The 18389-nt window shown below is 44.0% G+C and overlaps 1 protein-coding gene across 1 annotated transcript; it reads right to left on the reverse strand.

The window, feature by feature from the left end:
- Positions 1 to 2897: 2897 nt before the first annotated feature.
- Positions 2898 to 7924, reverse strand: LOC123071237 (rho GDP-dissociation inhibitor 1). The gene is made up of 9 exons (XM_044494756.1): positions 7866 to 7924; positions 7317 to 7581; positions 7087 to 7152; positions 5705 to 5872; positions 5424 to 5526; positions 4868 to 5086; positions 3374 to 3498; positions 3190 to 3227; positions 2898 to 3007 (listed from the first exon to the last, which is right to left on the reverse strand). Exons 1-9 carry the CDS (start codon positions 7922 to 7924, stop codon positions 2959 to 2961), a joined length of 1092 nt encoding a protein of 363 aa, XP_044350691.1. The 3' UTR covers positions 2898 to 2958.
- Between the last annotated feature and the right edge of the window lie 10465 nt (positions 7925 to 18389).

The raw sequence follows: 18389 nt of genomic DNA on the forward strand, positions 1-18389 counted from the left end.
CTCAAGTGTTTTTAATTATCAACTTCTTTCTCCACAAAATTCAAAATCAGATCACTAAATTCAATAAATGTTCACAAGCACATCACCAACACTTTTTAAATTCACAGACATTTTTTTTCAAAATCACCAACATTTTTTTTAACCCATGAATAGTTTTTTTTCGAGAAAAATACCAATCTATTCATTTTCAATCATGGCAATACAACCAACACCATAAATAAATAATAAAAATTGTATCCACATCCGTAGACCACCTAGCAACGACTACAAACACTTAAGTGAGCCGTCATCGCCCCTCCCTAGCTAGAGCAGGGCAAAACTTGTTGTAGTACACAGTCGGAAAGTCGTCGTGCTAAGGCCCCATAGGACCAGCACAACAGAACAGCAAACGCCTATCGGGAGCTCCCTCGAATTGTGCACTTGGATCGGGGAGCGCCTATTCAAGTCTAAAGTTCACGAATTTGAGAGAAGATCATGAGTTTGAACAAATGTTCATGAATTTGTTGTATGATCATGAGTTTGAACAAATGATCATGAGTTAGAATTTGAGAGAAGATCGGGGAGCGCCTATTTAATTGATGCTTAGTGTATAAAGTATACAAGCACTGCATCTGCCTTGCATAGCCCAGTCTAACATTGGGTGGGGCTGTTTGGAAGTAGTACATTTGTTGTTGCAGCAGGATTAGCAGCAAGCACGAACAAACTCCTAACGCCTGGGTCAGGGTCAGGGTCAGGGGCAGGGTCAGGCTAAGCAAAGTGCAGACGCAGGGGTATGCCCAGGCTAGTCGGGAATTGCTTCTGTGGACATCAACCAAACCATTTGTTTTTTTGAAAAGAATACAAAAGCATTCCATTAACAAGGCAAGCTGGACTCACCAGCGACAAGGTTTTTTACATCCCTAGGGAGTGGATAGTATTTCGCTGTGCACACAAAGACGTTGCTGGAGTCGGAGGAGAGTTTGGTGCTTGTGATGATTGCTGGCCCTCTCTTGATTCCAGCTTTAGGAGTGGACCTTGCTGCTGGCGGTGTCTCCTTTGTTGGTCCCCCTTGTTGGAGTCGGAGGAGAGTCTGTCTATCCTTTGTTTAGGGTTAGGGTTTAGGGTTTTTCTCAGAGGAGAGCTTGGTGCTTGTGATGATTGTTGGTCCTTTTTCGGTCTCTTGATCACTGCAGTTGGAGTTGCTTGTGAATCTGGTTGGTTGTCCTTGCTCGGCCTCCCAAGCGGGTTTCACGGCAGCCTCTTGCATTTGAATGGCCTCTCTTGATCCCTGACGAATCGCCTCCTCCTCCGGATCCATTCTGAAAAGTCCAAGCTTGGCCTCTGTCGGTGACTGGGGAGGAGTCCAGCAGCACACAACAACCAGCATTCTCCTCCGAGTCCAAGGAGGAAACTTGCACACTGTTTTGTCCGAGGTCAATTTTTTTCTTCTAATACACCTTAAACATTTTTCAAATACAAATTTAACATTTTCTTAATATATGATCAAAACACACATTTTAAACATTTTTTAAATGCTTGGTTAACATTTTTAATACAAGAGTAACTTTTTTTTAATACTTGGTCAACATTTCCCTATACACACTTTTAAACTTTTTCAAATGCTCGATTAACAGTTTTCAAATAAGAAGATTACATTTTTTAATACATGGTCAACATTTTTTCTATACACATTTAAAATTCCTAAATGCTTGATTAATATTTTTCAAATACTTGTTCAACATTTTTATTAACATTTTTTTGTAGATGATCAAAAAGATTCATCATTTTTTAATACATAATCAACTACTCCCTCCGTCTCATAATGTAAGACGTTTTTTGACACTACACTAGTGTCAAAAAATGCCCCATAGACGGAGGGAGTACCTTTCTATACACGTTAAACATTTTTCTGAATTCTTGATTAACATTTTTCAAATACTCATTCAACATGTTCCAAATGCTTGATCAACATTTTTCAAATTCTTGTTCAACATTTTTCAAATGTTTTTTGTAGAGTGTTATTTGTAATATATATATATATATATATATATATATATATATATATATATATTTAGAATATGTTGAAGTATAAACAAAAGTACAAAAATAATGCAAAAAACAGAAAAAAAATTGGTTGTGTCCTCTCGAGATATAGGGGCGCCCTGCAGGAAACGCTGGACTCGAGTGCCTCGGAGAAAACCGCGCCAGTCCCTCGCCCAAATAGGATCTTTCCTTTTTTTTCTTTTAGATTAGAAAAACAAAACAAAGCAAAACAAAGCAAAGGCGATGGAGGAGGGAGTATTTCCTTAGGCCTCTTCAAAGCAGAAAACGGGCACAGTAGACGCGTCCATGGATAGTGATACGGGAGTCGGCCATCCAACTCTATCCATCAAACATTTGGAGACATTTCAAACATAAATTTTAAAAAAACCAGACGATTTTCATGCAAGCCGAACGATTTTCATTTAAACTGAACCAAATTATTACATTTTTAACATATTTCAATTAAACAAATACAGACATGGTACTTTTTTTAAAACCTGGTCTAAATCTTCCCTAGTGGTGGGGGCGTCCCTTCCCTAGCTCTTCAAACTAGTCATAATGCAATTAATTCAAACCTGATGATCGACAAACATACTCATCATCATCATCATCTAGCAACTACTACAAAATAGTACGTACACCCAGTCAGTCCAGCATGCAGCCACACTTATCTTTTTACAACAACAATATAATCTATCTGTGTTACTCATACATGCATGCAGAAGAATTAATGTCGTGTTAATAATTTACTTTTTTGCAATGCACATGACAAACTGTTGAAACCAAACGCACCTGTAGAGATTTCGGAAATGAACAACAGACATGAACAAGCGGAGAATAAGCAAAGACAGTAGTCATGTTAGCGAGCAAGGAAGGACACAATAACAATAACATGCATGCAAATTCAGACATACACTTTCAGTCCAGTTCAGGCACTCACTCACCTTCTTCATTGCAAGCAAAGCGAGTGAGTGAATCAACATCCCTGATAGATACCACACAATAAACATCAATCACCTAACAGCAGCTATCAACATCCGCACTCCCCACAACCTAAACTAACACTCATCTCATCTTTGCGACGGACCCTACGTAGGTGGTCTCAGTACCACTGACTGACTGTCTGTTAATTAGGCAGGCCAGTCCTTCCTGATCTCAAAGCTGTACCTCATGTCTAGGTACACCTTCCCATCATCGTCGACAAACTGCAACACCAACCAAAATCAATCCAGGCAGTGCACACATACTACATATTAACCAACCAACTCTGGTTGGTATCACAAAAGAAAAGATAGATTCACTGCAACTAAATAGCTGGCACATGCAAACTTTTTCTATATATGTACCTTACCTTTAATCTAGCAGAATAGGAGCCCCTCGCAAAGATGCCGCTCGGGGTGCTATCTTCTTCAGCCTTGTATGTGTAGGGCTCCTGCTGAGGGCTGAATGTCCCCAGCATCACCTTCTGGTTCTCCACTGCAAAAACAGAGGGAACAGGACTCACTCAAAGAGTTATTTACTTATGATGATGGACAACATGTATGTATGTAGCTCCAGTTAGAGAGGGGACATGGATATCATGTGCAACGTTCAATCATGACGGTCATCACAATGAGTGGATCATTGCAGATTAACTCAACTATACTCAGTGAGTGAACTGCAGTCACACAGTATGCATCCAACATATAACACTGTGGGCGCCTTCTTCCTTCAGAATTAATTATGGACCATTCTGCTGCTACACACAGCATTCAGTCGTCCTATTTTTTGTTGAGACATACAGTATAATTCACTTAAGGATTATTGGGAGGGGCTGGCATTTTTCAATCAAGTTCTCGTTTTATGGAGGCACAGCTGCAGAGCATATATAACAAATTCTCATATTCAGCTCAACATTTGCTAATGTTATATTCTTGGGGTGTCTTCCTATTTTCGCAGGGATACATAATTTTCTTTAAGGATTATTTATTTCCCAACAATGGAAATGAGATAAAATCCACAATGTTGAAACCCAGCATGTCTTGAGCGACAGCAGGCGTTTTTGTTTTCACCTATGCTACTCTTCTTATTCTGTTCATCATAATGTCAAAAGAATATATGCAATGTAACCAAAACCTGCTCGAGACACAGCAGCCTAAGATGGAACTGAAAGTTAAAACCAGTGGATTCATTTTGTATCGTGAGTGGAACAATTATGTTGTCTCATAAGATGTTGAACAGACAAACACGGGAGTAAATCTTTGATGAAACAGAATAGCAGGAAAATATTACTTGCGACTACATACATCACATGCCTAGATGTACTGTAATTGGATAAGGTGTGAATTCAATTCAGTGACAAATAAGCAGGAAAATGCAAAGCAGGTTCAGATCAAAACAAGTATAGTGGTATATTTTGAAACAAATTCTCGTATTATGGAGGCACAGGCTGCAGAGCATATATAAGCAACAAAGATGAGGGATAGATATAACAATGCACATAGATAGATATAGATGTGTGTGTGTGTGTGTGTGTGTGTGTGTGTGTGTGTGTGTGTGTGTGTTTAATTGGATAAGGTGTGAATTCAATTCAGCGATAGACAGACTGTGGCGCCATGGTACTTTATGCAAATAAGCAGTAAACTGTAACCCAGGCTCAGATGTGTCAAAAACAAGTATACTAGTATATCTCAAGGAGCTGTCCTCATTTTTCAAACAAAATTATAATTTACATATATGAGCAACAAAGAGGATGGATGGATGGATGGATGGATGGATAACATTAGAGGTGTGTTTAATTAATTTATTTAAGGAGTTGTTTACAAGGAAAGGAAAGGAAAGGAAAGGAAAGGAAGGAAGTGGTCACCTTTTACTCCGGTCTTCCAGACGGTGTGCGAGTAGTTGAGACCGGACACGATGTTGTTGGAGACGGTGAAGGAGAAGCGGAAGCTGTAGGCGGTGCCGTCCTTGAGCATGAAGGCGTGGCCCTTGTCATCAGGCACAAACGGAATCGGCAAAACCAGGTCAGGCCTCCCTGGTGCCAAGATGGTGAGGTTGAGTATGGCCACCTCTGGTTCGACGGTCTCTGGACAATGGACATAGCCGCAGTGCATAGGAACGGAACAGTGAGTCAGTCTCACAACCGGTGTGATAATAATATAAGAAGATAAATTACAGATATGCAGCAGAGATACATCATCCATGCCAAGTGCTCTCTCTCTCTCTCTCTCTCTCTCTCTCTCTCTCTCTCTCTCCAAGGAAAAGCTGGTAACAAGTAGTGTTGTTTTAGTATAATTTAGTGTGTGTAATATATACTGGAAGAGATGCATCGTCTCTGTCAAGTGGTACATTTGCATTTGCATTGCAGACAGGCACTGTGAGACACAGACAGGTAGCAGTAGTAGAGTGAGTGAGTGAGTTACCAGCTCCAAGGGCAAGGAGGAGGTTGGTGGTGTGGACAGCATCTGGTCCGAGGAGCTGCTCCTTCCATCTGCGGAGGCTGTCGTCCTCCTCCCCCTCCTCCTCCTACATTACATATTTACGTAGATCCATCCACCCATTTGCAGTTTCAGTATCTACTACTAGTACCTACTCCATTAAAAAGAAAGAAAGAAAGAAAGAAAGAAAGAAAGATGCAGATGCAGGTGGAAGTTGCTTTGCTTGCCTTGTGGAGGTGGAGGTGTAGGAGGTCCTTGAGGGGAACCTGAGGGCCCAGCGCCATCTTCACCGCACCCATGTCCTCCTCCTCTTCTTCTTGCTCTTCTTCTTCTTCATCCTGCTCCTCCTCCTCCTCCGGCGGGACGCTGCTGACGGAGACGGACGCTTCCTCCTCCTGCTGATCCATCTTCACTCCCTGGATCCCCTCCCCTCCCTAAAGATTTAGAAGCAAAATCAAATCTTGGAGACGGCGAGCGGCGTGATTGATTTGGGGGAAAAGGGAAGGGAAGGGAAGGGGATGTGGGGATTTGTTTTTGCTCAGCAGCCAGCAGCACGGCAGCAGGCTTGGGGTTGGGGTTGGGGTTGGGGTTGGGGGGTTGGGTTGTTGTGCGATTCAGATTTTAGCTCAACTTTTGTTTTTTTTGTGACAGGGAAGGAAGCTCATGATGGGTGGATGTATGATTCGTCTCCACTTTCTTTCTTTCTTTCTTTCTTTCTTTCACAATTCACAAATACAAATAAAAAAATAGTTTTGCTAATTTGTCGTTAGGGTCACAACTAAAAAACCGTCTCTGCTAAATGCCAGGCATTAGTTAGTTCCGCTTTGCCCGAGGCCCAAGGTGGGGCGGGCAAGTGTGAGCCGACGGTAGCTAGTCTCAAATTTGATGATGTGAATCGACAATGTGGGGGAGGGGGCTTAGAGGGGATGAAGGAGAACAAGCGTGTGAGTCCGAAACAAAGTGGTTGAGAAGAATCACTAACATGCCAACTCTTAGACCAAAACATCACATAATCCTCCAAATTAACATGGACACTCGCAATGGCCCTATAATTCTCATTCAACTTAAGGATATCACACCACCAAAACGAACCACAGAGGACAGTGGCGTGGGGAACCACACCATCATAAATAAAGAGTTTCAAATCAAGGAGACTCAAGGGATATCAACTTTGTTATTAAACTTGTGCAGATGCTTAACCAACAAGCCCTGATTCTGAATATGAAGATTGATAATGCCAAGACCGCCCTCATCCTTAGGCCTACAAAGCAAATCCCATGCAGCTAAAGACTATTTGGGAGTATCAGAGTTTCCCTCCATAGACACTGCCTCTCAATGCTTTCAAGATGCTTGATAATTTCAAGAGGGATATGCAAACTATAGATAAAGTATATTGGCATGGAGGAGAGGACATGTCTTAAGAGTTGCAATCTTGCACCCTGATTTAATAAACAAGAGCTAGGAGATAATCTCCTCTCCAACCTATCCACCAAAGGGAGTAAATCCTTCCTAGCCTAGTAGCACCCACTAGCAGATCAAGATATGTAAAAGGCATGGTGCCCATCTTGCAATCAAATAGAGTGGATAACTTCAGAGCTTCTCCATCGGGGACATTGATGGGAACCAAAGATGACTTGTTAAAATTAACCTTTAGACTAGCAGAAGCAGAAAAGAAATGCATCATGTCTTTAAGAGAAAAGGAACTGATTATCCACTGTAGGTATAATTATATTGTATCATCAACATACTGCACAATGTGAAACTATTGATCATGTGAAGAGATGGGCAAAGACAAAACTCCTCTGACAAGCATATCATTAACAACCCACTGAAGGAGGTCTACTGCTAAGACAAATAGTAGGGGAGATAAAGGGTCACCCTAGCGAACCCGTCTCTTGCAAACAAATTGTTCCGAGGCACACTATTTAAAAGAACTGATGAAGAGCCTAAAGACAAAATCTCTCCAATCCAGCCAAGCCACCTATCATCAAAACCCTTGAACTTCAGTATCTCCAAAATGGCATCATGCTCAAATGTATCAAAAGCTTTAGCATAAACAAGCATAAGAATGAGCAAGGGTCTTTTGGACTGATGGCATTGATGTAAATACTCCAAAGTCCAGGCAATGCAATTCTGGATGGACCTACACTTAAGAAACCCATACTGACTTTTATGTATGCACTTGAGGGAAATGCCCTTTCAGTGATGTTCAATAGTAATGCGCCAACCTAACGAGATCGTCCATCCAGGGAGACCTAACATCGTCAAACAACCGGAGAGATCCGACAACGCCCAATAAAGAAAGTTGGCCACAAGGCGTTGTTCCAGTGGCCGATAATTAGCCCAGACACCCAGAACGAGCCGGAGCGTAAGGGTACCGACCAAAGTGATGGAGAGGGGCGGGAAGAAGGCACTGGGGCAACGCACCAACCTCCAAAGTCAAACAGATGGGTAGACGCCATAGAAGACGTTAGCCGGATAGCCATGTCAGTCGGGCAGGCCGACAAAGGGACCCAATCATGAGGCGGCCAACAACTAGGCAGGCATCAGCATGACCTCACCCACCCCCCCCCCCAGTGGCCAGGTAGCACCCACCCCCCCCCCCCACACACACACACAGAGAGAGAGAGAGAGAGCACCAATCTAGCAGACCCAATGGTGTGGAACATCTGGTTAGCCACAAAAGGGACCCGACCATGAGGAGTTCAGCATCCGGCCAACATAGCAATCGAACTCCGCCACATAGCCTTCACCAATGCATGAAATGCACATGCAACAGCGAGGCAAAAGACGATAGATGATAGGGCCCCGACCGTGCACGTCGCACATGCGTCATGGACCCCAAAGATGACATTGTAGTGAGGCACGGGATTGTGCGACCGGACGGCAGGGAGGGCGCTAGGCGGGCAACGACGCACTACACAGAGGGCGGTTGAGGGCGTGAATGCCCCTAGGAGGCATGTACTCCACCGTCCCTTAAAAAAGCAGTGTATTTTTTGAGACGGACTCCATGGCGAGTTGGAAACGCGGGCCATGGTGAGTTGTTCGACATGTTCACGCCATATAGATATAGATCTTTGTCCTTCTAAAACTATATGTGGGTGTATTTTTGGCACTGTGTTACTATCATGTGTTTTGCTTTTAAGTAGATTGCCCATCGTGATGCCGTGAATGTAGCTTTCGTTTGGCATGACGCCTTCGATTTGGCTTGCATCATTATCGAATAAAACATGAATTGACTTGCTCTTCTCTAACATTACATTCAGAATGACGAACCGTTAGAGCATGCCACATCCAAATTACTAACTCTGTTTGTGAAAAATTATCTCGGTAATACACATTCATCGTTTGTCAGATGTCATAGATGGCTGTAACTGTTTCTATGTTTGCGGAGGTCTGATTTTACCTTTTTTTGCAATTAGATTCTATCAGGAAAAAAAAAGATAATCGGCGCCTCTGGTAGGTTTTGGTTTTACTATTGGCGCCAAAGTTCTGATGGCGTTGGTAGTAGTTATAGCAGACAGCTTATTGTTATAAGTTTTTTGGTTCAACTAACTGCAGATGTTTTTGGCTAAAGAAAGTTACATTTGCTTTTGTGATGGAGGAAGATAAACTTTAGCCCTCACACATAACTACGATATACTCCTTGTCGGCAAGTATATACATACTGACTTTTCAGCCTTTTGAGATCCTACATATGTATGACTTGCGTCCCTAGTTGATATATTAAATATGTGCATGTATGCTTTCTATTTAATTTTCCCTTTGTGTGGGGTAATTTTTGTGGTACAAAAGAGGAATAACAATGCTGCTGAACGCCATTCAGTGCAAGGAATAAAAGAAAGGGTGTGTCTAGGGCACATCTAGATGTACCCTAGTTATTGCACATCTAAGTGAGTGAATCAAACACAAAGAGAAAAAGAAAAATATCCACACAAATCTCGATGTAAGATCAATGACATAGGACTTAGATGTGCAATACTTATGGCACATCTAGATGCGCTTTAGCAAAACTGTAAAAGAAAAATATAAATAAACTAGATACTTTAATAAAATGATCAACTAGCTGGAAAAAGACGGCCTGACTGCTTCTAGTAGCATATCATACATGGAGATGGAGACGGAGATGAAAACCATACGTCCATCTCCTGTCCAAGTCCAAGCAGAGGAGAGCGCGCAGAGCAAAGCAGAGAGGCAATGACATACATATATACAATACATTTCATAAGTATTTCACTTTGATTTGATTTGATTTGCACAGTAAACAAAAAGAGAAGAAGAGATTATGTGCACGATAAACAAAGGATCCTTGAGGACGGACATATGTGATAGATAGATAACCAATCACACCTCAAAGAGAAGAAAGAGACTAGACAAATACGTATACTGAGCATCATAACTTCGTTGGACGCATAGGCAAAAAAACACATATTTGACCCGTGGACGAAAACAATACAAAATTTGAACTGCTTTTGAAAAAATTGCACGCTGCTGACCCTTTCGAGTGGCGCCCGACAGCCAGGCGCCACACCCTATTGTGCAGCGCCTTTGCCTTAGGCGTCGCACCCCCGGCCAGCGTGGCAGCCCGGGGCCAGGTGCGGCCCCACAGCCAGTAGTGCAGCGCCTAACCGCTGGGCGCCACACAGTGTAATGTGCAGCGCCTATCTCTTGGGCGCTGCACTCTGACTTAAGCCGCATCGGACCAGCCCTCCCGAGCAGCTCTTCCCTCTCTCCAGGGAGTTGTTCTCTGGAACAGAGAGCAACGGCGGCTGTCGTGGTCCTAACTCTGACAGTGATGTAGGGGGGTATGTATGGAGAGGCTAGATCTCAGCTATTGGGAAGTTGTAAACACACCAAGATGTACGAGTTCAGGCCCTTCGCGGAGGAAGTAACATCCCTACGTCTCGGTGCCCGAAGGCGGTCGATTGGATTACTGTCGTGTGAATAACAGGGGTGCGAACCCTTCATACTGAGGAGGGGGGTGGCTTATATAGAGTTCGCCGGCCCTCTCCTGCCCTCAGTAATGCAGGGTTTAAGGTACATTTAAGGTCGGGCGTTACTGTTGGGGAACGTAGCAGAAATTCAAAATTTTCTACGCATCACCAAGATAAATCTATGGAGTAATCTAGCAACGAGGGGAAGGAGAGTGCATCTACATACCCTTGTAGATCGCTATGCGGAAGCGTTCAAGAGAACGGGGTTGATGGAGTCGTACTCGTCGTGATCCAAATCACCGATGATCCTAGTGCCGAACGGACGGCACCTCCGCGTTCAACACACGTACAGCCCGGTGACGTCTCCCATGCCTTGATCCAGCAAGGAGAGAAGGAGAGGTTGAGGAAGACTCCATCCAGCAGCAGCACAACGGCGTGGTGGTGATGGAGGAGCGTGGCAATCCTGCAGGGCTTCGCCAAGCACCGCGAGATATGAGGAGAAAGAGAGGGAGGGCTGCACCAACAGGCAGAGATCAGATCGCGTGTATTGGGCAGCCCCTAGGCCTCATATATATAGGGGAAGGGGAGGAGGGTGCGCCCCCTCTAGGGTTCCCACCCCTAGAGGGGCGGCAGCTCCAAACCCATCTATGGGTGGCGGCCACAAGGGGGGAGGAGAGGGAGGCGCAGGGAGTATGGGCCTTAGGGCCCATCTGCCCTTAGGGTTTGCCCCCTCTCCCCTTCTAGGCGCATGGGCCTTAGTGGGAGGCGCCCCAGCCCACCTAGGGGCTGGTGCCTTCTCACACTTGGCCCATGTATGCCTCTGGGGCCCATGGCCCCCCCCGGTGGACCCCCGGACCCCTCCGGTGGTCCCGGTACATTACCGATAAACCCCGAAACCTTTCCGGTGACCAAAAACAGGACTTCCCATATATAAATCTTTACCTCCGGACCATTCCGGAACTCCTCGTGACATCCGGGATCTCATCCGGGACTCCGAACAACATTCGGTAACCACATACAAACTTCCTTTATAACCCTAGCGTCATCGAACCTTAAGTGTGTAGACCCTACGGGTTCGGGAGACATGCAGACATGACCGAGACGTTCTCCGGTCAATAACCAACAGCGGGATCTGGATACCCATGTTATCTCCCACATGCTCCACGATGATCTCATCGGATGAACCACGATGTCAAGGACTTAATCAATCCCGTATATAATTCCCTTTGTCTAGCGGTACGATACTTGCCCGAGATTCGATCGTCGGTATCCCGATACCTTGTTCAATCTCGTTACCGGCAAGTCTCTTTACTCGTTCCGTAACACATCATCCCGTGATCAACTCCTTGATCACATTGTGCACATTATGATGATGTCCTACCGAGTGGGCCCAGAGATACCTCTCCGTCACACGGAGTGACAAATCCCAGTCTCGATTCGTGCCAACCCAACAGACACTTTCGGAGATACCCGTAGTGTACCTTTATAGCCACCCAGTTACGTTGTGACGTTTGGCACACCCAAAGCACTCCTACGGTATCCGGGAGTTGCACAATCTCATGGTCTAAGGAAATGATACTTGACATTAGAAAAGCTTTAGCATACGAACTACACGATCTTGTGCTATGCTTAGGATTGGGTCTTGTCCATCACATCATTCTCCTAATGATGTGATCCCGTTATCAACGACATCCAATGTCCATGGTCAGGAAACCGTAACCATCTATTGATCAACGAGCTAGTCAACTAGAGGCTTACTAGGGACATGGTGTTGTCTATGTATCCACACATGTATCTGAGTTTCCTATCAATACAATTCTAGCATGGATAATAAACGATTATCATGAACAAGGAAATATAATAATAATCAATTTATTATTGCCTCTAGGGCATATTTCCAACAGTCTCCCACTTGCACTAGAGTCAATAATCTAGTTCACATCGCTATGTGATTAACACTCAAGGTCACATCCCCATGTGACTAACACCCAAAGAGTTTACTAGAGTCAATAATCTAGTTCACATTACCATGTGATTAACACTCGATGAGTTCTGGGTTTGATCATGTTATGCTTGTGAGAGAGGTTATAGTCAACGGGTCTGAACCTTTCAGATCCGTATGTACTTCACAAATCTCTATGTCATCTCCTAGATGCAGCTACTACGCTACATTTGGAGCCATTCCAAATAACTGTTCTACTTGGAGCTATTCTAAATTGTTGCTCCATTATACGTATCCGGTATCTCTACTCAGAGCTATCCGGATAGGTGTTAAGCTTGCATCGACGTAACCCTTTACGACGAACTCTTTTACCACCTCCATAATCGAGAAAATTCCTTAGTCCACTAGTTACTAAGGATAACTTTGACCGCTGTCTGTGATCCATTCTTGGATCACTCTTGTACCCCTTGACTGACTCATGGCAAGGCACACTTCAGGTGCGGTACACAGCATAGCATACTGTAGAGCCTATGTCTTAAGCATAGGGGACGACCTTCGTCCTTTCTCTCTATTCTGCCGTGGTCGAGCTTTAAGTCTTAACTTCATACCTTACAACTCAGGCAAGAACTCCTTCTTTGACTGATCCATCTTGAACACCTTCAAGATCATGTCAAGGTATGTGCTCATTTGAAAGTACCATTAAGCGTTTTGATCTATCCTTATAGATCTTGATGCTCAATGTTCAAGTAGCTTAATCCAGGCTTTCCATTGAAAAACACTTTTCAAATAACCCTATATGCTTTCCAGAAATTCTACGTCATTTCTGATCAACAATATGTCAACAACATATATTCATCAGAAATTCTATAGTGCTCCCACTCACTTCTTTGGAAATACAAGTTTCTCATAAACTTTGTATACACCCAAAACTTTGATCATCTCATCAAAGCATACATTCCAACTCCGAGATGCTTACTCCAGTCCTTAGAAGGATTGCTGGAGCTTTGCATACTTATTAGCATCTTTCAGGATTGACAAAACCTTCCGGTTGTATCACATACAACCTTTCCTCAAGAAAATCGTCGAGGAAACAATGTTTTGACATCCTATCTGCAAGATTTCATAAATAATGCAGTAATCGCTAATATAATTCCAACAGACTCTTAGCATCGCTACGAGTGAGAAAGTCTCATCGTAGTCAACTCCTTGAACTTGTCGGAAAACATCTTAACGACAAGTCGAGCTTTCTTAATGGTGACACTTACCATCATTGTCCGTCTTCCTTTTAAAATCCATCTGTACTCAACAGCCTTACGACCATCGAGCTGTTCTGCCAAAGTCTACACTTTGTTTTCATACATGGATCCTCTCTCGGATTTTATGGCCTCGAGCCATTTATCGGAATCCGGGCCCACCATCGCTTCTCCATAGCTCGTAGGTTCATTGTTGTCTAGCAACATGACTTCCAAGACAGGATTACGTACCACTCTGAAGTAGTACGCATCCTTGTCATCCCACGAGGTTTGGTAGTGACTTGATCTGAAGTTTCATGATCACTATCATAAGCTTCCACTTCAATTGGTGTAGGTGCCACAGGAACAACTCTTTGTGCCCTGCTATACACTAGTTGAAGTGACGGTTCAATAACCTCATCAAGTCTCCACCATCCTCCCACTCAATTCTTTCGAGAGAAACTTTTCCTCGAGAAAGGACCCGATTCTAGAAACAATCCCTTATTGCTTTCGGATCTGAGACAGGAGGTATACCCAACTGTTTTGGGTGTCCTATGAAGATGCATTTATCCGCTTTGGGTTCGAGCTTATCAGCCTGAAACTTTTTCACATAAGCGTCGCAGCCCCAAACTTTTAAGAAATGACAGCTTAGGTTTCTCTAAACCATAGTTCATACGGTGTCATCTCATCGGAATTACGTGGTGCCCTATTTAAAGTGAATGTGGTTGTCTCTAATGCCTAACCCATAAACTATCGTGGTAATTCGATAAGAGACATCATGGTATGCATCATATCCAATAGGGTGCAGTTATGATGTTCGGACACACCATCACACTATGGTGTTCCAGGCTGTATTAGTTGTGAAACAATTTCCACAATGTCTTAATTCTGTGCCAAACTCGTAATTCAGATATTCATCTCTATGATCATATCATAGATATTTATCCTCTTGTCACGACGATCTTTCAACTTCACCCTGAAATTACTTGAACCTTTCAATAATTCAGACTCGTGATTCATCAAGTAAATATACTCAACATCTACTCAAATCATCTGTGAAGTAAGAACATAACGATATCCACTACACGCCTCAGCACTCATTGGACTGCACACATCAAAATGTATTACTTCCAACAAGTTGCTTTCTAGTTCCATTTTACTGAAAACGAGGCTTTCAGTCATCTTGCCCATGTGGTATGATTTGCATGTCTCAAGTGATTCAAAATCAAGTGAGTCCAAACGGTCCATTTGCATGGAGTTTCTTCATGCATATACACCAATAGACATGGTTCGCATGTCTCAAACTTTTCAAAACGAGTGAGCCCAAAGATCCATCAACATGGAGCTTCTTCATGCGTTTTATACCGATATGACTTAAGTGGCAGTGCCACAAGTAGGTGGTACTATCATTACTATCTATATCTTTTGGCATGAACATGTGTATCACTACGATCGAGATTCAATAAACCATTCATTTTAGGTGCAAGACCATTGAAGGTATTATTCAAATAAACAGAGTAACCATTATTCTCCTTAAATGAATAACCGTATTGCGATAGACATAATCCAATCATGTCTATGCTCAACGCAAACACCAATCTCGATGGTAGAGGGAGCGTGCGATGCTTGATCATATCAACATTGGAAACACTTCCAACACATATCGTCAGCTCACCTTTAGCTAGTCTCCGTTTATTCCGTAGCTTTTATTTCGAGTTACTAACACTTAGCAACCGAACCGGTATCTAATACCCTGGTGCTACTAGGAGTACTAGTAAAGTACACATCAACACAATGTATATCCAATATACTTCTATCGACCTTGCCAGCCTTCTCATCTACCAAGTATCTAGGGTAATTCTGCTCCAGTGGCTGTTCCCCTTATTACAGAAGCACTCAGTCTCGGGTTTGGGTTCAACCTTGGGTTTCTTCACTAGAGCAGCAGCTGAATTGCCGTTTCATGAAGTATCCCTTTGTTCCCTTGCCCTTCTTGAAACTAGTGGTTTCACCAACCATCAACAATTGATGCTCCTTCTTGATTTCTACTTTCGCGGTGTCAAACATCGCGAATATCTCAAGGATCATCATATATGTCCCTGATATATCATAGTTCATCACGAAGCTCTAGCAGCTTGGTGGTAATGACTTCGGAGAAACATCACTATCTTCATCTGGAAGATCAACTCCCACTCGATTCAAGCGATTGTTGTACTCAGACAATCTGAGCACAAGCTCAACAATTGAGCTTTTCTCCCTTAGTTTGCAGGCTAAGAAAATCGTCGGAGGTCTTATACCTCTTGACGTGGGCACGAGCCTGAAATCCCAATTTCAGCCCTCGAAACATCTCATATGTTTCGCGACGTTTCAAAAACGTCTTTGGTGCCTCAACTCTAAACCATTTAGTATTAACTGAACTATCATGTAGTTATCAAAACGTGTATGTCAGATGTTCGCAACATCCACAGACGACGTTCGAGGTTCAGCACACTGAGCGGTGCATTAAGGACATAAGCCTTCTATGAAGCAATGAGGACAATCCTCAGTTTACGGACCTAGTCCGCATAATTGCTACTATCAACTTTCAACTAATTTTCTCTAGGAACATATCTAAACAGTAGAACTGAAGCGCGAGCTACGACATAATTTGCGAAGACCTTTTGACTATGTTCAGGATAATTAAGTTCATCTTATGAACTCCCACTCAGATAGACATCCCTCTAGTCATCTAAGTGATTACATGATCCGAGTCAACTAGGCCGTGTCCGATCATCACGTGAGACGGACTAGTCAACATCGGTGAACATCTTCATGTTGATCGTATCTACCATACGACTCATGCTCGACCTTTCGGTCTTCTGTGTTCCGAGGCCATGTCTGTACACATGCTAGGCTCGTCAAGTCAACCTAAGTGTTTCGCGTGTGTAAATCTGTCTTACACCCGTTGTATGTGAACGTTAGAATCTAACACCCGATCATCACGTGGTGCTTCGAAACAACGAACTGTCGCAACGGTGCACAGTTAGGGGGAACACTTTCTTGAAATTATTATGAGGGATCATCTTATTTACTACCGTCGTTCTAAGTAAACAAGATGCATAAACATGATAAACATCACATGCAATCAAAATAGTGACATGATATGGCCAATATCATATTGCTCCTTTGATCTCCATCTTCGGGGCTCCATGATCATCATCGTCACCGGCATGACACCATGATCTCCATCATCATGATCTCCATCATCGTGTCTTCATGAAGTTGTCTCGTCAACTATTACTTCTACTACTATAGCTAACGGTTAGCAATAAAGTAAAGTAATTACATGACGTTTATGTTGACACGCAGGTCATAAATAAATTAAGACAACTCCTATGGCTCCTGCCGGTTGTCATACTCATCGACATGCAAGTCGTGATTCCTATTACAAGAACATGATCAATCTCATACATCACATATATCATTCATCACATCCTTTTGGCCATATCACATCACATAGCATACCCTGCAAAAACAAGTTAGACGTCCTCTAATTGTTGTTTGCATGTTTTACGTGGCTGCTATGGGTTTCTAGCAAGAACGTTTCTTACCTACGCAAAACCACAACGTGATATGCCAATTGCTATTTACCCTTCATAAGGACCCTTTTCATCGAATCCGATCCGACTAAAGTGGGAGAGACAGACACCCGCTAGCCACCTTATGCAACTAGTGCATGTCAGTCGGTGGAACCAGTCTCACGTAAGAGTACGTGTAAGGTCGGTCCGGGCCGCTTCATCCCACGATGCCGCCGAATCAAGATAAGACTAGTAACGGCAAGCATATTGAACAAAATCAACGCCCACAACTACTTTGTGTTCTACTCGTGCATAGAAACTACGCATAGACCTAGCTCATGATGCCACTGTTGGGGAACGTAGCAGAAATTCAAAATTTTCCTACGCATCACCAAGATCAATTATGGAGTAATATAGCAACGAGGGGAAGGAGAGTGCATCTACATACCCTTGTAGATCGCTATGTGGAAGCGTTCAAGAGAACGGGGTTGATGGAGTCGTACTTGTCATGATCCAAATCACCGATGATCCTAGTGCCGAACGGACGGCACCTCCGCGTTCAACACACGTACAGCCCGGTGACGTCTCCCATGCCTTGATCCAGCAAGGAGAGAGGGAGAGGTTGAGGAAGACTCCATCCAGCAGCAGCACAACGGCGTGGTGGTGATGGAGGAGCGTGGCAATCCTGCAGGGCTTCGCCAAGCACCGCGAGATATGAGGAGAAAGAGAGGGAGGGCTGCACCAACAGGCAGAGATCAGATCGCGTGTATTGGGCAGCCCCTAGGCCTCATATATATAGGGGAAGGGGAGGAGGGTGCGCCCCCTCTAGGGTTCCCACCCCTAGAGGGGCGGCAGCCCCAAACCCATCTATGGGTGGCGGCCACAAGGGGGGGAGGAGAGGGAGGCGCAGGGAGTATGGGCCTTAGGGCCCATCTGCCCTTAGGGTTTGCCCCCTCTCCCCTTCTAGGCGCATGGGCCTTAGTGGGAGGCGCCCCAGCCCACCTAGGGGCTGGTGCATTCTCACACTTGGCCCATGTATGCCTCTGGGGCCCATGGCCCCCCCGGTGGACCCCCGGACCCCTCCGGTGGTCCCGGTACATTACCGATAAACCCCGAAACCTTTCCGGTGACCAAAACAGGACTTCCCATATATAAATCTTTACCTCCGGACCATTCCGGAACTCCTCGTGACGTCCGGGATCTCATCCGGGACTCCAAACAACATTCAGTAACCACATACAAACTTCCTTTATAACCCTAGCGTCATCGAACCTTAAGTGTGTAGACCC

Source organism: Triticum aestivum, chromosome 1A (assembly GCF_018294505.1).
Source record: "Triticum aestivum cultivar Chinese Spring chromosome 1A, IWGSC CS RefSeq v2.1, whole genome shotgun sequence".
In the NCBI taxonomy this organism is placed as follows: Eukaryota; Viridiplantae; Streptophyta; class Magnoliopsida; order Poales; family Poaceae; genus Triticum; species Triticum aestivum.